Below are 22,941 nucleotides of genomic sequence, written 5' to 3'. Positions count from 1 at the left end.
AAAACTCAAACATGAAGGGAACAGAGAAGTTCATCTCGTTACGTTGGCCAGTTTTGTCTGTTTATCTTACCAGGAAATTAAAAGTCGGTTAACAGGAGCATTCAGATTGTTCAGGGACGTGAACGGCGACCTTACCCAGATTCATTTATTATTAACAATGAAGTTATTAATAGTGCAGATGTCTGACACAAAATTACATCTGAGAGACAGTAAAAGATACAAATACAAACAGTGATTTCAAAAAAATGACCAGTCTCACATTAACAATGTTCAGTGAATTATACTGATGTTGCTGCTTATAAAATGTTTCTTTATGTAATTATTTATAACTCAACTGGAAAACACTTATTATCTCCACTTCCACATTCAAATAAAAACAGGTGTTACTGTCTAAATGTAAGAATTAATGAATCTACAACATTATTTTAGACTTGATTGTATCTGAACAAATCAAAAATGATTGAGTCACCTCTGCCCTCTCATAAACACAGGAGTTTTATGCATGTTCATGTCAGACAATACCACAAAAACTTGAGATATTCCCATGTGCATGGTAAAAATCTGTTTTGATCTCATTTTCTTATCAAAAAAAGTAACAAAATATTCTCAGAATCTGCTTCAGTCGGTTTTCACTAGGAATCAACAAATAATAGAGGCTTTTATTTTGGTGTATTGTTGGTGGTCATCAGTAAACCAGACAATCGGCGTTTTATAGCATTTTGAATAGTTTTTAAGAAACACAATCAAACTCCCAAAGAATATTGAACAGTTAAATTGACAGTGCTGTGATAGTTCTAGGATGAAAACGCCTATTGTAGATGGATGGGGAGGTTCTGCGCGCAAACTTTTCCCGTCATGACTGTGCGTCTTCGCATCGTCCGTCACACACTGGAGCTGGATGAAGTAAACGTGTCCATGCCGCTCTTGTTTATCCCCCCTGGGAAGACAATATAAGCCACCTGAGGCTGTAAACTGGCAGCAGACCAGGCGCTACAGTTACAGGGAACCACGTATCCCGGGCTGGAGGGCGACGGGTGGCTGTGCTGTCCGGGCCAAGCCAGACCCCCGATCCCTCCAGTCTGATACCCAAACGTGTGCGCGCCGTAGGGCAGAGCGCCGGCGGCCAGCGTCTGTGGTACCTCCGCCACCCGCTGGACAGCTCCGGTGCTGAACTGCGCCACCGGCTCCAACAGCGAGAAGGACGAAGAGGAGGAGGAGGAGGAGGCGGGAGCGAGCAGAGCTCTGGCTTTATCCCCAGGGACGAGAAAGGAGTCCACGGAAAATCCGGCTGCCTCTCCCAGTAAAGACGGAAGCGGGAAAACAAAACGGTCTCTCCTCAGGAGACTTTTAGGTTTGCGCCGGGGTCTGTACTTATAGTCCGGATGCTCCTTCATGTGCTGAGCGCGCAGCCTCTTGGCCTCGTCGATGTACGGACGTTTCTCAGCATCTGAGAGCAGCTTCCACTCCGCGCCAAGTCTCTTGCTTATTTCAGAGTTGTGCATCTTGGGGTTTTCCTGGGCCATCTTTCTCCTCTGGCCTCTGGACCAGACCATGAAGGCGTTCATGGGTCTCTTGATGTGGTCTAAAGATTTAGCCATTTCAGGAAATGACACATTCACTGAAACACACACTGATCCCACTTTTAAGCCAATCACCTCTCCAAAAAGACCATGCTCCTCTCGTGCGTAAAAGGAAAAGTGACGAAGACGATGGATCCAGATAAGAAATATCTGTATCTCTATAAAGAAAACACTAGAAACTCAGTCAGTGACTGGGACACCTGCGTCAAGTGGAACTGAAAGCTACATAAAGCGCAAAGCCGGGGCGCATGAATGGGAGTCACACAGGACCAAGTTGGAAGCTTGTTATGGATGATTCTGGGCATGTCAACCACTCATCAGCACACCACTGTCACGGCGGACCAAGCCAATGGGAATGAGAGAGAGCACTGTAATCCCTTCAGGAGAAGTGACTGTACAACATTTGTGAAGGTCTCCCTCCTTCTCCCTCTCCAACACTTTAGTCTCACCAAAGCTGCTGAGACAAGTGCAGGCAGGCAGGAACCCGGGGAAGAAAATAATCTGCAGCAGAAAACCTGAAATTCGTTAATTAAGGACTACATGGAAGCTATTTTGTACTGCAGCTGCTTACGACCCTATAATAACCCATATGGCCAATTCGCTCAATAATGAACTTTGTCTTTCAGAAGATAAATATAAGTTTCTGTATATTTTTATTCTATTAAAACAGGGATGTTGCTAAGAATAGTACCAAGTTATCAAATTCTCTTAATTTAATTTTTAAAAAAAAAAGCCATCTTCTAAGCTAAGTGGAAGAAAACACAGATGTAAAAGTAGTGGAATCATTCTATATATACTGCTAAAATGCAGGATATAGGTCTAACAAAGTTGTTAAAACTAGTCAGTGTGCAGAGACAATGCTCTATATATACTCTCCCATCTCTCCAAAAACTTCCCTTCAACAAGGTACAGTATATACTATGTTGTGTATATTTATTATATATCATGTGTTAAAGTGCCTCCTCTCTCCCTCCTCCATAGTCTCCAAAATCAATATTAATCATAACAATAATTCACTGGTCTGGCTGACTCCATTGATTGTTAAAGTTTTCAATTACTATCCAATCACGCACACGCTTTAGTCATCTCATCTGTTATTGAAATGACATTGATGGAGTCTGAGCAATAAATTATACAGTATACTGTGTGTACACTGCTACGCCGAAAATACAGGTACTTGTGGAAAATAGCAGGGGATTACTGTAGGGGGTAAATACTCAGGAAGCTCATTTTACAAGGAGGAATTCAATACCACCTTCCTGGGTGTATAAGTGGGAGCTTCCGGGGCCAAAATGGTTCAGTAAAAAGGATTATTACCATGACAGATGCATGATGTGTTTCTCTGTAGGCAGACCTGTGTTGGTTAGTTGAAGCTCTGGGTTTCGTTTTTGGGAGCGGCGATAAATTCAGATATCAGGCAATGAGGAGGAGGGGGCCTTTATTTCATTTACCCCCCACAATCAAAGACACCACAGGCCTCTTCAAAGGCGAAATAAATGGACACAAAAGATCCAGTAGCGCACGCCGCATCACTGGTGTCGATGATAAGATGTTTTCAGAGAGGTTTTTTATTTATTTTTTTTTCTGTGGGGCTCCTCAGAGCAGACGAGCTGGAGGGATAAAGTGATTGGCAGCAGGGGTCAGACAGTTGATCTGTCCCCTCAGTGCTGGGCTGTTATCTGCTGTGCTGTAGGCTCAGTCCTGGCACACAGGAGGCACCCACCAGCACACAGCGACAATGATTAGTTCCACAGAGGGACCGCGTTTTCAACAATGAAAAGAAAAACAAGAAGCAGAAGAACAGACATGAGACGTGGAGCATGTGAGGGGAAGTATGGAGAAATTATCTTTTCAGCTGTCGTTTGTCAAGTTCTATTTCTGTTCTGCTCAAAACGTGTTTTATTTTTTTTGTACTCCTCAGTTTTTGGTGTGACTTCTAAGAAAGGGCAGCATTTCAACTGTAGAGAGATGAGTGGGGGGGGGAAATGTGTAATAAGAAAAACTGCCAGCAGCACAAAATGGCTGTCGTAATCCGGTTATCCCCCAGGCTCTAAAGATACTGGTCCTCTCCTTAGGGGTCTATCTTTTCTTCTTATGTCAAAACTGTCCTCCATGCACTCAGGTGGATTAAGGAGTCACACCGTAGAAAGAAATTGACAGGTACAGAAAGACCTGGGGGTGAAAAGGAAATGAAAGACGACACAGAGAAGCAGGCTGGGCGTGTGGGCCGGAGGAGAGTGCCAACAAGAAGAGACTCCACTGAGTCATGACAAAAAAATGCTCATGGTTCCTGCTAATTTACTGCATTGATTGAGTGAATAATAATTGATTAAACTGATTACTGGTGACTGGCTTCTTAATCCGGGGAAGTGACCTTCCTTTCACTGTCAGGTGTTTGATGGTTGCATTGTTCACTGAGGCCTCTCAGGCCTCTGGCTTTAGTGGCAGCTCCTCAGGAGAGAGCAGCATTAAAAGAACCTTTTCCATTGTTAATATGACAATGCTGAACAGTTGAAACAGATGAGATGAAACAATCAGAAGTCAGTTGAAATATTTTGATAATCAATGTTTTTTTTTTAAATACTAAATAATACCTGATTTCAGCCTCTCAGCTATAATAATATGCTGCATTTCTTCGTTTTATGTGACAGTAAATCGAATAGAATTTACACTGCTGTCTGTCAATCTAACCTACACTGGAAGTTGTATGTTATTGTAAATGCTTCATAGTGGGATGGTAAATATGATTATGTGCAAAGTTTAGATGCACTCACACTTTAAATTTTGTCACTTCAGCTCAGGATAAATCCAAAAACTACACTGAAGTCTAACAAGAGTTTCTGACAGTCCTGAACGGTCCATTAAGAAACATTTCAGGGGGAAAATCCCAAAGATTTCCAGTGCTCTGGGGGGGATTTCACTAAATCTTGTGCTTATTCTCATGATACTTAGGAAAAGTAAAGCGGTTTTAATAGCTTTCCCTCTGACACATTGATGGTGGAATATGCTTTAGCTCTGTGGCAGATAGCTTCAATCCTGAGAGGTTCAGAGAGGGGGAGAGAGATCTGCTCGTCTGTGCCTGCCGGCAGTTTCATAAGGCCCCGTCCAGGCTAAATTAATACACTTCCTCCAGCATCTGAGGATAAACCGGAGGGACACATTATCAGCCAACTTGTACTACAAGCGAGTCAGCAGTCAATGAGATACATTTGCAACCAGGCATTTGTCAGCGACTCAGTGCCACAGAGGAGGAGATTTAAAATGTCCTGCAGTAAATTAAGTGCTGCTTGTAAAGTAAAAGGTGCCAGCTAAGCAGGCGGCCGCTTACTTCAAGTGACAGACGGGTTATAGAAGTGATGATGGAAATTGAACTAGTGGCTGAAAGTATTTTTCTGATTCTGAATCTATCAAATTTTTGTAATTTTTATAAAAATTGTTGTTTTATTTTCTTATTCAGTCATAGATATGCTACAGGGATATTTTAAAGCAGGTTTTTAATAATAAATGTGGGCTCATAAACTGTAATTACTGATCTACAGAATCAATCTTTTAATTGTTACGTGATTCCTTCTCAAACTTCTTCTTTTACATGTTTATCATATCAAACATAGGCCTTCATTTTACCAGGCATGCTGTTGTGCTCACATTTTTTATTTCATAGTTTTTAAAATTCTTGCATTGTCTGAGAAAATCACTTTACAGACAATGTGCCAGAAACATCTTTCAAATTTAAGTAAATTCATTTAATTAGCAACAATCCTCACACACAGAGACATTTAAGTCAGCACTGCTCTGGCCCACATTGACAATGTAAATGTGATCAAATAAAAAAGTAGAATTGGGTGTGGATTCATATTCATGTCATGTTTCTTCTCTTTGATTATGTAACATATGTTGTGAATGTAAACAACATTAAACCGTGCTGTCATTGCAGTTAAAGAGCTGTGAATTTGCCCCTTAAACCAAGATAAGAAAAAAGATGCAGGAGAGTGGTACTTGAAATGTAAAGTCCTGCACTCCATAGCAACCCCACAAATGAAAGACCATGGCACCTTTAAAAGGCTTATGGAAATAATGGGAGTAGAGAAATAACTACTCTGATAATGGTGCTGTTGACTCATAGAACATCTGACGTGGAGGTCACGTTGAAACCATTCAAAGCAGGCAAGCGTGGAGTGATGGTTGATTTTTTATACACTTATAGATTTATAATAATAAACCACAGAATCCAGCAATGGATAACTGAACCGACAGCCAACCATCGCATCTCAACATACAAGAAACTGACCAAATAAAAGAAATTATGAGGTTGAAAAACCGATGTCGAAGGAAAAGAGATCTATAAGTCTGAAGGTGGAGTTTTATAACTTCTGGGTTTGTCTAATCAAGTGAGTTATAGGGGAGGGGGTTTAAGACAGAACCAGTTATTTAACAAGTAGTGTAACTGTCGTGGTGATGATATGCTTGTTGTAACAGAAAAAGAAGAAGACTGGTAGTTATTTACTGAGATGTCTCCTTGACTCTGTTAGCAGAGGGGGAGGAGGTGCTGTCACAACAGCAAGCTCTGATAAGGCCTTGCAGGGCGAAGACAGAAAAGCTTAAAGTGGGCATATTTTTAAGCCTGATGCTCCTCGTAGGTGTCAAAGTATTAGTAAAATATAAGCAATTCAAGTCCACTAACAATGATCAGCTGTAAACTTACCTGATGTTAAAAAACCAAACATTTCCAGGAATCAAGTAGCAGGTTAAAAGGTTTCCATTACAGATTTCTTAAATGTACACACACAATACACTGAGACTCCAAACTAGGTGAACAAACTGGAGAAATGGAAGTGTTATAAAATGTTATACCAGTCCTATAAATACATAAAAAATAAACAGAAAGCTTTAATGTAATACCACCAGAATCCACAAGAGATCAGCACAACAGTTTTTATAAAGGATACACAGTGGAGCGGCTCTAAGTCAATCTAAATAAAATATATATATATAAATAATATAGATACATTTAAGAGAACAGCTCTAGAAATGATTCTTTGTCAAAACTGAAAACAACATCAATATGAGGGCTCGTCCGGGATTTGAACCCGGGACCTCTCGCACCCAAAGCGAGAATCATACCCCTAGACCAACGAGCCACCTGACAGTCAGACTCACACCACGTCTTAGATACCTGTTAACGACAGACTTAGTGAATATTATTTTATTGTTACTTGTTTCCAAACGTCGTGATTAAAACATACCAGCATTTAAAACCTTCGGGAAGAAGAACACAGATATGTCTGATTAAAAGATCTGAGTAGCTGACAAGCTAACCCATTACATTACCTTACATTAGCTGGCGTTAGCTAACTCTGCCCGTAAAAAGACCAAATTATTCTAAAATTACAAATAATCCAGCCTAATAACTAATTTTACCCCTGTAGTAAACAGCTAGCAGTTAATTAATAGGTCAGTCAAGGCAAAAGGTTAGGTTAGGTTGGAGCTAACAACGCATTTTATCTTTGGCTGATGTTAATCATTAATTGTGAGTTTCACAGTGAACCCAGGCCCCTGTGGTCCCCTATAGGTTAAATAATGAATAATAATTAAATAATAAAATATTACTGATACATGAATAGAAGCATTAATGTTTCTTCTTTCTTCTATTCCGTGGGAATACAAGCTATTGCTTTTCTTATTCTATGTTTAGAAGCTGGATCCATTATTGTACAGTAAATTCTTTTGCAAGTATAATAGAGTAAAATATTTTAAGGTAGATGTTCCATAAATGATATTCTTTCTTTCAACATTTCTAAACACACATGTGTAATAAAAAGATCAACAGGTAAACATGAGTATTTATGGTGATTATAAGGATAATCAGTCATTAAATGTTCCATTGGAGACAATCTGCAGCATCTGAAAATCCTCTGTATTACAATGCCATTAACAGCATTTTGTGTGTTAGGTGTTTATCATTCAATACTCCTCATTTATTGTACCCCAAATATAAGACAAAGGTGAAATCCAATGCCAATCTGGCTCCTACACCTGGTTTACAAGACATCAGTAGACGTAGGAGGCTAATAGTAAATTTAGTAAGTCAAACAATATTCAGCCAAAATAATAATGTGCTAAGGACGTCAAACATCAAATTTCAAAATAGCACAAAAGCAAACAATCATCTCCTGGGTTTTAAGGGTCTTGGGCCTTCCCCTCAATATGACAATAGCACCTATTGCTACATGATCTCAGAGGACAGGTTAATGGTTTTTCAAGTCTGCCTTAAAACAATATCAGGTATGAGCACAAGGTTTTGTTTGTTGTTGTCATCCTGTCCTTTAAGAGAAGCCCCCTTCTTCCTGTGTCTAGCAATAAAGAAAGGCTTCAACCTTAGTTAAATTAAATGATAGATTGGAGCCTTTTTAGTACAAAATACTTTCTTTCTATTGCAACTCGATGGAAAGCACTACTCAAAGAAACACAAGGAGGGAATTAAAGACTTTTACTGTGGAAGATATCTACTAACACTGAAGAACAATGATCCCTTCACTTCCATTTAAAAGCTTTAGGAAATAATCATTGTAGAATTATAACAGCAAGTATTGTTTCAGTGTCCATATGATCAGCTATCGTTGTTTTTAATGATCTTAGAGTAGATGACACAGGGATCAGGAGGCGGACGTGCGGACGGTGGATCCCGGCTGCTGCTGCTGCTGCGGCCCGGTGCATTGTGGTCTGTGAGTTGGAGGAAGCTGCTGCACCGGAATCCGAAGAATTTGAGGTGTCCGCCAAGTCTACTGTTCATCGTCAGCTCGTCTCTCTGTGCCCCTCTCCGGTCACACTGCAAGGTAATACTGCTTATTTATCCGGTCATCCATCATCGGGTCGTGTCGGTGCTGTGTGAGTTAGCCCAAACCGATAACTGCACCGTTACCGTTAGCTGATTAGCATTAGTTAACACCCTGCAGAGGAAGCTAGTCGCTCGGCTGGGTAGTTAGCTAGCTAACTAGTGGTTGCTAACTATGCTAATCTTGCTCCAGTTTGCCGAACAGCTAACGTTAGCGGTAGATGTTAGCTTGGCAAATAGCAGTGATTTAGGCTCGTTTTGATTGCTCTCTTTTTCTAAAACAAAATTCGCATCAAATATGGGTTTTCACGGCAGCATCAACCCATCTCACGCCCATTAGGTCGTTCACGTTACCGTTATGAATCGGTGGTGTTGGTTTCGGTCCCACTGTACGCTGGAAAATAGCTGGTGAACTTTGGCTTTAACGTTAGTTAATGATATACATTTACATTAATCCAGCTAAGCTTCTGAAATAACCCGGGCACATTCATTTGTATAAGGAGTCGACGAAAAACGTGAAACAATTGTATACTACTCTGTGCAGCTTGACTTAAAGCGTTTTCTAAGCAGAAGTAACACTGACTGCTGTGGGGTGGTTTCTGACAGTTTTAATGCATTAAGACTCACCACACGACAGGAGCAAACCTATGATATCAGTGGCAGGCAACTTGGGAAGTTACAGTCTAAGCATAGCAAAGTCTATCTGAGCAGGAAAGCAGTTTTTTTTTTTTTTGTGGTGAGAAACAGCACTCTCACAAACCTTTCTGAGCACAAACCAGACTTCCTGTCTCTCACACAATCGGGTCTGTAAGTAGGTTTCCGTACAAGTTAGCTACATGTTAGAGAAGCCTACAACTGTAGTAAAGTTGGCTTTCATTCAGTAATTATTATACGTTTCTCAGCATCCATCTGTCTTTCTTACAGGTTTAACAAGGAGAAAAAGATGTCTCAGGCAGACAAAATGAAGGTGAGTCTCTAAAAACAGAAACTACATATTCAATCTGAACCGATACAGTATGCAGTCATACCAGATTCCTACTTCGGTTTCTGTGAATGTTTCATTGTGGCTACAATAGCCTAGTCTAGTAATAAGATAATATGTAATAGGTATGTGATTCTGTCTTTGAAAAAAAGATGTTTGTTAGAAATAAAGAGCACACTTGGTTACTTGTTGAATGCTGGGCCAGTCATGCAACTCAGTGGTGCTCACGGTCCCCATGATTCACTCATGTTGCTTGATACAGGTTGAAAGGCCTAAAGGCAGAGAAGGAAAACTCTTTTATCAATCTTATCAGTCGTGACCTTTGCTGAAAGGAAAATGTAGGAAAGGTTTATTATGTGTTCCAACTGTGTGGCAAAAAAAGACTTAACTAAATAAGGACCTTTCTGTTTTAAGTGTATGGCATTATCACAGGGCCTGTTGAATTGTTCTGTGTAAGAAAGGACCATACACACTGGAATGATGAGCGAAATAGTCTTTTTGCAAATAAACCTCTGAGGAGTCAGTGTTGTCCTCCTACAGTAAATACCACGGTTGTTCATGAACAGATGTTACCTCAGTGTGGTGTTAAAACTGGGACAATTGCACAAACTGAGTCCAGCTGTTTGACTTACAGTACAGTTTGCAAACAAGCTTACATACATACAATACATTTTCCATTCAAGATTAACCTGCTTTCATGTTACGTTTTAATGTCACAAACATGCTTTAAAGTTTTGAAGATTGTAATTCTACCTTACTTTTTTTTTTGTTTTCACAGCAGGGCCAGTTTACCAACCCTGAGACCCCAGGGTACGTTGGATTTGCCAACCTGCCTAATCAGGTTCATCGCAAATCAGTTAAAAAAGGATTTGAGTTTACTTTGATGGTGGTAGGTGAGTGCATCATCGCTGTTTTTCTAAATGTGTCTCTTTTTTTTCTGCTGTAACATGACACTGATTCTGTTTTGTTTGGAACACGATATTGTATCTCAGTGATAAGCCTGGACATGGACATTTAAGGAATACATTTAGTTTTTTGGGTAATGTGAGTTTGTTGTCTTTATAAATTTATGGTGGGATGTTGTCCATTATCTTGGACAATATCCAGTTGTTGCTGACATGTGCTCTTTTTATATTGGCCTGTCTACATAACAGTTTTACTCTTTGTCCTCTGCATTGTCTTTGTTTATATGTTTAGAGGTAGATGCTTGTTTTGTCTTTGACTGTACCATATTCTTTGCATAGGTGTATCTCACTGTGCATGAAGACTTTTTGCTTAGTAGAAAATGTCAGATATCACATAGTGTAGTTGCTCAGCTGGCATCAACAGCAGTGTAAACCCTCAATGGGAGTGCTGTGACTGTGTGAACTCTTTGTGCTTGTTAGTAAGTGGGGAGGGTTGAAGCTCCACAGAGCACTGCTCATCTTTTTGCTTTAAAATAAACCAGAGAGGAATGCAGCCTGTGAGCCTCCAGGGGCTGATTCACACAGTGGACAAGGCCTTCTGGGCCCTCTGTAAGAATACTCATTGAGTGCTTATCTAACCTTCTCTGTGACCTGGGTTCTTAAATAATCAATGTGGTCCTGTACATTTAAATGGCTCTCCCACTGATAGCAATAATATACAATGAGAGTTTGTCATTTTTTCGCTTTATACATTTATTTTTATGTTAACTTAAAAATACAGGCACATTTTCTTTGAAGCTCTTTATACGTCACTCTGGCAGATTTCCTGTTCAGAGATGCAGCAAACACTTAACACTGTAAATGTTTTGCCTCAGCTCTGGTGGGAACCACAATAGCAACATTCCTGAGTGAAGCATATAAGCTTTTGGTTGATTGTGTCTCTGCATCTACAACATGATAGTTCCTATGTTCACTGCTGTTGCTTATGGTAAACAGAAACCTGTCATACTGCATGACTAAAACTGTGTTCAAAGGCTGTACACTGCTGTGAGTTGAACTATGCTTTTGAGTCTGAAAATGTGGTCATTTGCATTTATTTAAAAGTAGATCATTCACTGAAGCTGGATGTTTGTTTCATTCTTATTCATAGTTCCCTGTTATCTACAGTATTGCTGTTACACTGAAACAGTTTTCTAGCTTCACTATGAGAGGAAGTTCACTGCAGAGTCATCTGTAATAATTAAAATAAACTAGAAGAGGGTAATAACAGTCCTTTAGTTTGTTCTGCTAATCTTGGAGTAAGACTCTTGACTTGACACACCTGACTGATTATAAGCACTTGCTCACTCCTCCCTCTGGTAGTAGGATTGTTTTATCAGCCAGCCGACATAGTCTTGGGAAGGATTAGAATTACTAAAAGTGGTATCAGATTTAGTGTCAAGTTGATATGTATTTCAATGTAATGCAATGTCTCGTGTGCGTCATGGCTCAATGTCGCATTTCCTGCTGCAGAATCAGGTTGTCTTTGTTCTTTTTTTTTTTTTTTTATAAAAGCACCAACAAGAGTGTGACTGTGGTTGTGTAATATTTATTCAGTTTCTTAATTTGATTTTGACTTGTCCTACTGACGGTTGTTTCATTCTCCTCTGCTCTGTTAAAAGGTGAGTCTGGACTTGGAAAATCTACCTTGATCAACAGTCTTTTCCTCACTGACCTTTACCCTGAGAGAGTCATCCCTGGAGCAGCAGGTAAAATGCACATACACGTTTACACTGGTTTTGAGATTATGTAGAGCACATTGAGAAATCTGTGTAGAAATGTTGGACTGTGTTGTTAAGTTGTTATTTATTCTTACTTTTAAACAGAAAAAATAGAACGGACGGTTCAGATTGAGGCGTCAACAGTAGAAATTGAGGAGCGAGGAGTGAAGCTGCGTCTCACTGTGGTAGACACACCAGGATACGGAGATGCCATCAACAGCCAGGACTGGTATGTTGATGAGGAGTATTTTTAGATCTAAATTACACACCGTCAGTCCTGTGATGTTGAACAGGTATAAGGCAATAATCTAGGGCAGTTAAAAAAAAAATGAATCAGAACAGCAGGATAATTCATTTTTCATCTGGACTTTTGATGTTAGTATAAAGTGAGTGGGATTTCAGTAGAAGGTACTGTGATACTAACGTGACCATTAATGTGACATGTTTTTTTTTTGTCCAGTTTCAGCACCATTATCAGTTACATTGATGACCAGTTTGAGCGCTACCTCCATGATGAGAGCGGTCTAAATCGTAGGCACATTGTTGACAATAGAGTTCACTGCTGTTTCTATTTCATCTCCCCGCTTGGCCATGGGTAAGTCCTGTAATACATGCTTGCAAATATACTCTATACTCCTCAGTTAATACCCTGAGGTTTTCTTTAAGTTTTACGTTTTTTCACGCCCCCCTCTTTCCTCTTTGCTCTCTTTCTGCTTCCTCTGTGACCAGCCTGAAACCCCTGGATGTCCAGTTCATGAAGGCCATTCACAATAAAGTTAACGTGGTTCCTGTCATCGCCAAGGCGGACACACTCACCCTCAGAGAGAGGGAGCGGCTCAAGCGCAGGGTGAGAAACACAGAGTTGTCCATTGTTTAGGGAGGTTTCCAGTTCCTGACATGGCCAGTAGCTATCATGTGCTCACTTTCAGCAGTTAGTACTGTAGCCACAACCCCAGTGATAAAAGAAGTGTCAAAGAATATTGTTCAACAAAATGTGGTTTTTAATAATGTTTCTAAAGCTCTGACTGAACAGAAATTAATGTTATTTGTCTTTGTAAGATTCTGGATGAGATAGATGAACATGGTATCAAAATTTATCACCTTCCTGATGCTGAGTCAGATGAGGATGAGGACTTCAAAGAGCAGACCAGGATCCTCAAGGTAAATGCTCCCTTTCTTCTTTTAAGCTTCATGAACTCTATTTTAACCTAAGAATTTATATTTTTGGAAGGTTGTAGTCAGCTTTGTGTCTTCTAGTAGAATTTGAATAAATGAACATTTATTTAGTAAGGTCATTTACATATCTAGTGAGTTCTTCTGAAGTGCCTTAACTGTGTATGTAGGTGGTTCGACCATAAAGTTACATGTGAACATCTACTCTTTTCCAGGCCAGCATCCCATTCGCAGTTGTGGGATCCAACCAGCAGATTGAGGCCAAAGGGAAGAAGGTGAGGGGCCGCCTATACCCCTGGGGAGTCGTGGAGGTGGAGAACCCAGAGCACAACGACTTCCTCAAGCTGCGGACCATGCTGATGTGAGTATTAGAGGAGGTAGAGGAGTCTAAAACTAATGTAAAACCAATTGTGCTACTAATTCAGACAGTAGGAATATTATCAGTATAATGTGGTTCGGATACATAAAAAGTATTATTAATATAATATATATACACAATATTCTTGTAGTTGTTGATTGCTGACTTTTTCACAACACCACAGAACCCATATGCAGGATCTACAGGAAGTGACCCAGGACCTGCACTACGAGAATTTCCGCTCGGAGCGCCTCAAACGGGGTGGCAGGTTGTCCTCCCATGGTTACATTCTGCCTCTGTCTCCTGCGTACGTACTTGTCTGTCAGCTTGCTTCTCTGCACCTCCCCCACCTCAAACGGCATTCATCTGATAAGAATATACAGTAATGATATAAATCTAACGAAAGGTCTTAGAAAGATTCCTTTATCCGGTACATGCACACATCACAGACACATTCTCCAAGGAAGGTGATTATAGATGACAGCTTTACCACCATTTACATGTAGCATCAACTTGAACTAGTATCAGTTATGTAGTACAGTAGCTCTAACTCTTCATTTTGCATGTGAACTAGACGTGAGACTGTGGTCGAAGATAGAGCAGAATTTAATGCCAGTTGAAGAATCTGTCGAAGCTGTAAACAGGACAACTGTGTGTTGTTTAACATAGTGTGGATATATTATCATTTAACTCTAAATGTAGCCCAAAAAGATTCTCTTAGTCTTTCCTCTAAAGCCATCCCAGGAAAAGGGAGTGGTTTTACACTCTTCTATTGCCTCGCCATCTGTCCCATGATGGCTGTCTGGTCTTGGTTTGTCAAATCCCATGAGTGGAGTGTTGGAGGTACCGTTTTTGTTTTTATTTGGGGGAGGTAACGCTGTGCCCCTGACTCTTGCACCTGCTGTTTCTCTCTTGGATCTTCCTGCTTTCTTCTCTTTGCAGTTACCTGCTTTAGATGCCCACCCCACCTTAGTGAGCTTTTCTGTTTCCTGCAGAGAAACTGCCTAACTCCACTAACCCCACTGATCCATTCTACACTTTCTCAGTGTGGCTTATGTCATCGTGTTTGCATAATGTTACTTAAAATAGTGCAACATGCACCCTCAAGCTTGCATACACACACACACACACACAGTTCTTTTCTGTCTCTGCTGTTATAATGCTTCATAAATCTTTACGCATTGTGATTCTACATATATAACCTCTTTGATTGAGCATTTAACATGATTCCTTATTTACATATACTCAGCAGAATTTTAAAAGTTTATTCTGAAGAATGAGGGTAACATGACCAGTAACAATAATTGTGTAAACAATACAGAAAGGGGCCGGAGCCAGAGGAAATGGACAAGGATATGATCCTGCAGGAGAAGGAGGCTGAGGTGAGACACTACTCTCGTTTGGGCGTACTCCAAAGAATTCATTAATGCATCATCAATCAAGATCTAACACAAACACTGACCCACCTCAGTCAATAAATAAATACTGGAAACACTTAACAGTTATTAATGATCATACTTTCAGTAGAGACTGATGGATAAGTGATAAGAATATATTTAGAAATGTAATCTCAGCTGTCCAAGTGAATGTGCTTCATCCTTGTTTTAAGTGGGGTTTTTGTTTCCTGCTCATTCTGTGTCGTACAGCTGAGACGAATGCAAGAGATGATTGCCAAGATGCAGGCGCAGATGCAGAAGCAGGGAGATGGAGATGGAGACGGCCCCCATGTGTGAAGTCTATGGTAGGAGCAGAACACTCACTCTAATACAGATGGTATTTGTGTATATAGATTTTTTGTCCTGTGATTGTAATTTAAATACGTAAACAAAATGTCAAATTATAATGACAGTGTATGAGTATTTGTAAGGTTGTTTGTTTCCATTGTAGGTTTTTAAACCACTGCTCGAGTTAAACCCGAGAGAGATGGACGATAGCTGGAAGGTTGTACAAGCTATCTGGTTACTGACTCGAACTGCTTGCCACTATCTCCATACAGTCCCACATGGGATCTGGAGGGATTTTTTTTTTTTAGAATACATACAGTAAAGTATATTCAAACAGTGTTAGGTTTATATATTTACACACGGTTCTATTTCTTATGTTTGTTTTTTTTTTTTTGTGTGTGTGTTTATGAAACGTTTTTCAGTTACTCAAATGAATTAATGTGACCCATCTTTTAATACGTATATTTTTAATACAAATGAATTGGGATATTCTGTTACTTTTTTTTTTTTTTTTTTTTTTTTTGCAACATTACTTTTTTGCTATTTAGAAAACCAAAGTATTGATGCTTATGTTCAGTGATTTTAGCACATGCTATCTTTAGCTCTGTGAAAGAACTTCACTGGTAGAGTCAACTGTAGTCAAATCTAGTAGCAAAAAGTAGCTTTTTATGCCATTTTCCCACTATTTTTGTCAAGCAAAAACAGGATTTAAGATTGCCACATTAAATAGGAATATGTTCTTCTGCTGTGTGCATGAAAGTCTCGACCCTGTCTGGTAACATTTCAGGTGAATTTCTCTCAGTGCTGTGTTGGGATCATCTCCTCCCTTTCCTGTCTAGATCTTATCCATTAGTGCAGTTCTCAGATCAGTGTCATCAAGTACAGCGGCATTCAATTGTTGTTAAACTCCTTTTGAGTTTCTTATGAATTAAACTGTGACCCTTGACCTCAAACAGTCTTCCTGATGACAAATGAAGGACAGAGAGATGAGGTGTTTTTAACTGTGACACACCTCTGGTGCTTAGGTGCATATTTCAATCAGGTGTATTTACTTCCTGTTTCCTGTGTACTGTAAAGTGAAGTCATGTGCCAGGGAGCATTAATATTCTGCGGTTCATTCAGATTTTCAGCGTCCCAACTGCTGAGTACTTTGTGGTTTTCGCAACTGCAGAGGTTTAAAGTGACCCGATGAGGTCGGTGTAGCCAATGTTTCCCTCACCAGCCAAGATGTGAGTTCTTGACATTCCTCTTTGTGCTGTTTTTAATCCAATATTAAAGTACCAAATATTGTTCCTTATGCATATATTGTAATAAAGGTTTTATTCAACTTTATCAGTCTGTCTGTAACCTTTTTTCCCCTTTATTTCTCATTCAATGCAGTTTCAGTAAGCAACAATGTACCTTCATAAAACTAATTAACGAATATGTGTATATTTAAAGTTTGTCACTGTCCTGTAAAGCACCTTTGTCTTGTTACAATGTAATTTTAATGAAATGGTTTTGTTAAGACCATGAACCTGGTGCTTTCTGTTTACGTCGTGTGGTTTTCATTTCAGTGAAATCAATTTCCTCTGACAGTCAAAAGCACCATGACACTGAACTGACTGTAATAGAAATCAGCTCAATGTACAGAGTTAAAAAAAAAAAAAAAGCTTTTGAGGCAGTTTGATGGTAGTAGGTACATTAGAACAGCAATGTCTGCATATTAGCATCAAGCAGATTTAGAGGAAGACAAAGTCAGTGCAGCAATATGAGCCAGCTAGTATTACATTAGTACAGCAGTACATGGAATACGTGACAACAGACCAAAGTACAGCTGTGAGCCATCGTTTCATATACTTTGTGTTCTGCAACAAATGCTTTTTTTCCCAAGCAACGCTGCATTCCTGTTTGTGAGAATAGAGCAAGACACTGGAGACAATGAGACGTTTTCCATAGACTTTATAGTTTTTTCTTCTCAATCTAACAGTTATGCACAACGCTCTAAATGTCATGGCTTTTGTCTTAAATACTCCATTCTTAAAGAAAAACTGTAAAAATATTTAATTACAACTAATTAAAAGATCTTTTCAGGGACAGGACTGAGAAGGGGGCAAAGGTAAGAGGAGGGGGAGGGGTGTTCACGGGGGTTCTTCTGTGGTCCTTATCTGAGAAGTCGTGTGGGTCTGAAGACAGAAAAAGGAGGGCAGTTACATTCAGATGGGGTTTCATCGCAAAGACGGGGTGGTGTTACCGTTTAAAGAAAACCTGTAGGAACGATATGAAGCAGGATGTTAGAATAACATGAATGTTTTCTGATGCATGATGACCATCCAAAGCTGTAATGCTGTCTGCGTGTCACCTGCACACTCTCTCCATCATGTGTGTGACAAGGCGGTCCGAGATGCCTGGACAGGACTCCTCTGCGAGGTTGAAGGCGTTCTCCAGCTCCTCAATGGCTCCTACGCCTCCACCACTCGCCCGTCGTTTCTCCTTTAACTGGTAATACAGAAAATTTCAAATTGATCTTTGTATGCTTTGCAACAAGATGCTTCTACTAAATCTAATTGTTCAAAGGCTAATTTCAACCTACTACACTTTCTAACAATATAATAAAAAGAAATTAAAAAGGCTTTGCTGGCACTACATGTATTGTACCTGTAAAACCATTCTGTTCTACACTACTTTAATTCCTTTTTATCTTGACAGCAGGTACAATAAAAAAAGAGTTGAGGCAACATCGTGTTAAATGCGTGTAATGAAATACATGGTTTTGAACTGAACCAAAATACTGAAGGTGAATTATATTTATTCTGGGACCTTAATAAATGAAGTGTCAAGCCACACCTGTCAGAGCAGTATGATCATATCAATTCTGCAATTTTGCAGTTTTTGTAAGTGCTGCTAGCTACAGGATTTTTGGTATAATGTTTGTAACGCCTTTTTCTTTTTGCTCTGTTCTCTTTCGCTCCAATTTCACACACTTACAGCCATTAGGTGATTCAGTGCATCGTTGAGAGCAACCACAGGGCAGTGCTATGTGTGCATACTGTCACTAACAAAGGCTTACACAAGTGTTTAATGTCATCCTCGTACAAAGCTTAAAAAAGACCTCTTTCACATTTAAGACAGGATTAACTAGACTGGATTAAACAGTGATCTCTGTTGTTGAATGTTCAGGAGATTCCCTTTTATGTACTCAGAGCTGAGGTCAATAGAAGTACAATGAAAAAGCACTATTCAAAAATGTATCACCCCCACCTGCTAGAGTTACACCTACCTCTCTGAAGATGGGTGTTACCAAAGCGGACAAACACTGTGACTTGGGTTGCCTTTTCACCGAATCCCCCGACTGTGAAGAGCAAAAAATGTATTAGACAAAAAACCCACACACAAAATATTTGACTCTGTGTCTGTACCTCTGAATCTGTGTGTGTGTAGCCCTTCTGTAACTTGTTCACAGAGTTGGGTCTGACCGTGGGGAAGGTCCATATAGGACATGTATCAACATCGCCATCAGCATCCCTAAAAGAGGGAAAGGAAGGTGGCAGGAAAGATAATACATAGAGGAACTTGTTTTTATAGATATGTAGTAGTTAGTTAATATGTACTATGAAGTCCAGTGTTTGATGTGATTATGTATTTGTGTATTAACAAAACAAACAAAAGTATGGTAAAAACAAGCACACTATTGATTAGTGGCTTCTAACAAACATTCATTAACAAATCCTTTTATTCTCTAGGTCTGTGTCGTCTGTGTAGTGTCTTGAGACTCACATATCTGAGTCGTCAGAGCTCGATTCCTCCCCATGTCCCTCTGACTTCCAGCGTCGGTAGCGGTCAATCAGTTCTGTCAGATAAGCTGTCTTCTTGGTGTAACGTGTGATGAACTTGTGCTTCAGAAGCTCTTTGGCAGTGGGCCTCTGTATAGAAAACGAACAAAGATGAGGACAACATTAAAATTAGGCATTGTGACACTATTAAAATAGTATCTACTAAACATACCGCTGGGATTATTGCTGTTGAGCAAAACAAAAGCATCCTAACACAAGATTCAGTGTTGACATCACTTAGATTACTGACTAACATGGTGCCTTCTTGTCGCCTATAAAAAATGTAATTTGGATCATGATTGAATATTTGAGTAAGTATAGAACAATTTTAATTCCTATTAAGGACTGAGTGTAGTGATCCAATCACAAAAACATCTGCTAGGATAAATGATCCATTGACTCAGAACAGCAGTACTAATCTGGAGTTATTTTTTCTGTTTCTTGATTGGATTTATGCCAAACAAGAATGTGTGATTCCAATTTGCTATATTTCTTACAGATGGATGGGGGGTGCTTTACTTACAAAACGGGGGTCTTTATTTAGACAAGCCTCCACAAACTCTTTGAAGGGCTTGCTGTAAGGTCCTTCGAGTGTGGGTGGAGTGTTTTTGGGGATGAGGAAGAGGACTCTCATGGGGTGCAGATCAGAGTTGGGAGGTTCTCCTTTAGCTAACTCAATAGCAGTGATTCCCAGTGACCAGATATCAGCCTGACAGGGAGAAACAAAAGTGTAATCACAGTAACTTCACATACAAATACTTGAATTAATAACGAAGGCAGCAAACAAATGTAAAGACTGCATTTACTAACAGTTGAATATAGTGTCTACTGTCCACTCCAGCCTCACCTTGAAGTCATAGGCTGACTGTTTGATAACCTCTGGAGCCATCCAGAAAGGAGTGCCAACAAATGTGTTCCTCTTAATCTGGGTATCAGTCAGCTGTCCGGCCACCCCGAAATCTGCCAACTTCACATCACCCTGCTCCGACAAGAGCACATTGGCAGCTTTGAGAAAGATACGGACAAAAAAGGCATTAGATGACAGAAACAGGTGATACAAGTAATAAAAGCTATAGAGAAGAAAAAGCAGCTCCACACATACATTCAACACCTACAGTATGTTGTCTGACTTCAAGCCCACAGATGGCGTGAGAAATGTATGCAGCTTGTTAGCATATTTCCCTGTGTGGACTTATTCAATTGAGCATCTGGTTAAGACTGGATGTGCAAGTTGTTACTCAGCACTTCTGTCATTATCACTGCTCAACATTCAGTATCTTGCTCAGATACTGTTGTGTACTACTGGTGTAAAAAAAATAAAATAAATCACAGCATTTAAAGATTAGCCAATTGTCTCTCTACTCAATACATTATACAGCTTTTATTATGAATAGTGTACAATGTGAAATATATAAATTTACATCAATAAAGTGCTTAATGAGAAAGAGGGGCAGCTAGTGAGTGTGTTTCACTGTGAAAGTCTGCTTTCTGTATATGCTTTGATTTCTGTATGGACATCAACGCATGAAGACAATCATCTTGTCACCTTTGATATCTCTGTGAATCTTCCTTTCAGAGTGCAGATACTCTAGCCCCTTCAGTATTTCCCTCAGTATGGTAGCAATGTAAGTCTCTTCAAGAGGTCCTGGACGGAGCTAGGGAGATGAAGGCACACAGATAAATCAGAGAAGTGTAAAAGCTGTGAGGGAATGCCACAAACAGGTCAAGTTTTGTAGTGAAAGTATGATTCATATAAATCTTTGTAAGCAATATAAAAATAGAAACATTCTCACCAGATCCAGAGCAGAACCTCCACCTAAATACTCCATAATAATCCACAGCTTGGTCCCCTTTAAGAGAGAAAAAGCACTGATGAAAGACATTTCAAGTTTGAGATTTAAAACAACTGGCTTGCCTTTGCTTGTAAGACAGTGTGTCTCTCTGCAAATCTTCATGTTGACAACAATGACAATACATGTGTGTGATTTTATTGGGGTTATCATCTCACCTTCAGGTATGATCCATAATACTTAGTTACAAAAGGACTGTCGCACTGACTCAGCACTGTGATTTCCTGCTGAATGTCTTCGATCTCATCTTCAGCCTCCTCCAGGTCTATAATTTTAATTGCCACCACCTCCTTTGTGCGGTTATTGATGCCCTTGTAGACCTCTCCGAAGGAACCTTTACCAATCCGCTCCTGCTTGGTGAAGTACTCCTCGGGGTCCAATCGGGTATTCTGGTCCAGCGACGGCAAAAAAAAACATTGAATTATTAAGTGCATGCCACAGTGACAATATTCAGAACTTGATTTGTGTGTTTATAAGTGTGTATCGTGCCCAGCACAGAAACTAAGGGCAAATAACTTGTTTCACATTTGTATGTTTACTTATAAAGATGAATTAGTCCTGAGAGCTGGAGTTACATCTATCTGCTGGCATATATTATAGTGTTGTCATACACGTAATTAAAGTTTCTTATGTGTGACAATACACGTCTATTTAGTGACAGTCGGTATAAGTACCTAGACACTAGACTGAACTTTGTGCCAGAATGTAATTCAAGAGGCATGACGCTTGAAAGTTCAGTGGTTTTCTCTCTCCATCACAGCAGGAAATGGAGTAATGATTTGACTCAGTAGGAGGCAGCTGAAGGTAGCCATGAGATTTATTCACATTTCAATATCGAAAGCATGTGACAACTAAATTTATAAACCAATGGCGGTCTTGTTAATATTGCTGCACACGTTAATAAAAAACTGAGTGTGTAATTACATGGATTTGCAGCTTCTTGACTGTTTTGCCAGTGTTTCCCTTTGTGCTGACAGTTGGCAATGACATGAAAACCGTAATTCATTTTAGTGTATATGCCAGTTTTTCATTTGCACCGATGGCTAACAGACCCCCACCCACCTATTTGTGGAAAGCCTGACATCCATGGGGCTTACCGTGTTTTGGGCGAGAAGAAGGGAGGTGACAGTTGGACAAATGAAGGTTTCAGTACCTGGTTTTGCATGTCTCGAAGGTGTGCCATCCCCTCGGCAGGCTGGACGGGACAGGGACAGCTCTGTTTTTTCTGAAGCCAGCAAACGGTCCTCTCGGGTTTTCTCTCCCTTCTTAGCTGTCTAGGAAGCTAGCTAGGTGGCTAGCCAACTGGATAAACACCCAAGCTGCTGGTTTTAACGGGGCTGTCACTCCGCGCACCGTTTTCGGCCTCTAAGTCCGACGGAGGACCGAACAGCCCCGCGAGAAAACGAGCTATTGACCGAGACACTCCATGTATGTCGGCGGTGGTGAACGAGAAGAATAAACGCTCCTACCAGATATTAATATTTAATTCATTTCAAGGAACGCTTAGCCTGTTGTTCATTTGAAGCCTGAGGAGGACAAAATAATGGCCCACACCGAAGACGCATGCGCATTGTTTTCAAAGGCATTGGAATTGTGGGAGTTGTATTTTTAAACTCGTGAAATAGCTATTCAAATATTTGTTTGATTAAATTAAATGACTGTCAATGTGTGTTTAATCCAATCAAAGCAGACCAACGGGCAAATCTGAAGCCAAGTTGTCATAAGCAACGCATGATTTGACTAAATGTCCCTGTGTGAGGCTCATTTCATATTTGCCTGCAAATGTTAATGAAACGCACATGAACAGTGCATAGAGCAGACAGTAAATGAGCACATGATAGCCCACATGCATGTATGTTATAAGATAAGATAGACGGTTAATCCCACGGTAGGGAACAGAAACAAACACCAAAGAGTCTTTAAAAACAAAGAAAGAAATATCTACAAATGTACATATTACATATG

General features: G+C 39.9%; 3 protein-coding genes and 1 non-coding gene across 5 annotated transcripts; 1 reads left to right on the top strand and 3 right to left on the bottom strand.

Annotated features, from left to right (window-relative positions):
• Positions 1-881: 881 nt before the first annotated feature.
• LOC113172223 (transcription factor SOX-14) lies at positions 882-1,598 on the bottom strand. The gene has a single exon (XM_026375091.1). It carries the CDS (start codon positions 1,596-1,598, stop codon positions 882-884), a length of 717 nt encoding a protein of 238 aa, XP_026230876.1.
• A 5,048-nt stretch (positions 1,599-6,646) lies between these two features.
• trnap-ugg lies at positions 6,647-6,718 on the bottom strand. The gene has a single exon. It is a non-coding gene; the product is annotated as a tRNA-Pro (tRNA).
• Positions 6,719-8,154: 1,436 nt separating this feature from the next.
• On the top strand, positions 8,155-16,646 carry sept2 (septin 2). The gene is made up of 13 exons (XM_026374115.2): positions 8,155-8,413; positions 9,337-9,379; positions 10,173-10,287; positions 11,961-12,047; positions 12,165-12,288; positions 12,520-12,654; positions 12,789-12,906; positions 13,119-13,220; positions 13,448-13,593; positions 13,775-13,858; positions 14,912-14,972; positions 15,237-15,331; positions 15,478-16,646. The coding sequence occupies exons 2-12, from the start codon at positions 9,356-9,358 to the stop codon at positions 15,321-15,323; spliced, it is 1,083 nt and encodes a 360-aa protein (XP_026229900.1). The 5' UTR covers positions 8,155-8,413; positions 9,337-9,355; the 3' UTR covers positions 15,324-15,331; positions 15,478-16,646.
• Positions 16,647-17,238: 592 nt separating this feature from the next.
• Positions 17,239-22,539, bottom strand: stk25b (serine/threonine kinase 25b). 2 transcript variants are annotated; one of them, XM_026374116.2, is made up of 11 exons: positions 22,130-22,539; positions 21,135-21,365; positions 20,920-20,976; positions 20,673-20,781; positions 19,974-20,131; positions 19,650-19,835; positions 19,071-19,216; positions 18,713-18,818; positions 18,574-18,645; positions 17,656-17,792; positions 17,239-17,561 (listed from the first exon to the last, which is right to left on the bottom strand). In XM_026374116.2, exons 1-11 carry the CDS (start codon positions 22,157-22,159, stop codon positions 17,522-17,524), a joined length of 1,272 nt encoding a protein of 423 aa, XP_026229901.1. In that variant the 5' UTR covers positions 22,160-22,539; the 3' UTR covers positions 17,239-17,521. The 2 variants fall into 2 exon arrangements, with proteins under 2 accessions (XP_026229901.1, XP_026229902.1); XM_026374117.1 differs by having other exon boundaries at positions 18,770-18,818.
• Positions 22,540-22,941: the final 402 nt, after the last annotated feature.

This window comes from Anabas testudineus, chromosome 17, assembly GCF_900324465.2.
Source record: "Anabas testudineus chromosome 17, fAnaTes1.2, whole genome shotgun sequence".
Taxonomy (NCBI): domain Eukaryota; kingdom Metazoa; phylum Chordata; class Actinopteri; order Anabantiformes; family Anabantidae; genus Anabas; species Anabas testudineus.
The sequence above is the reverse complement of the archived record's forward strand: the minus strand, read 5'-3'. Positions and strand labels throughout refer to the sequence as shown.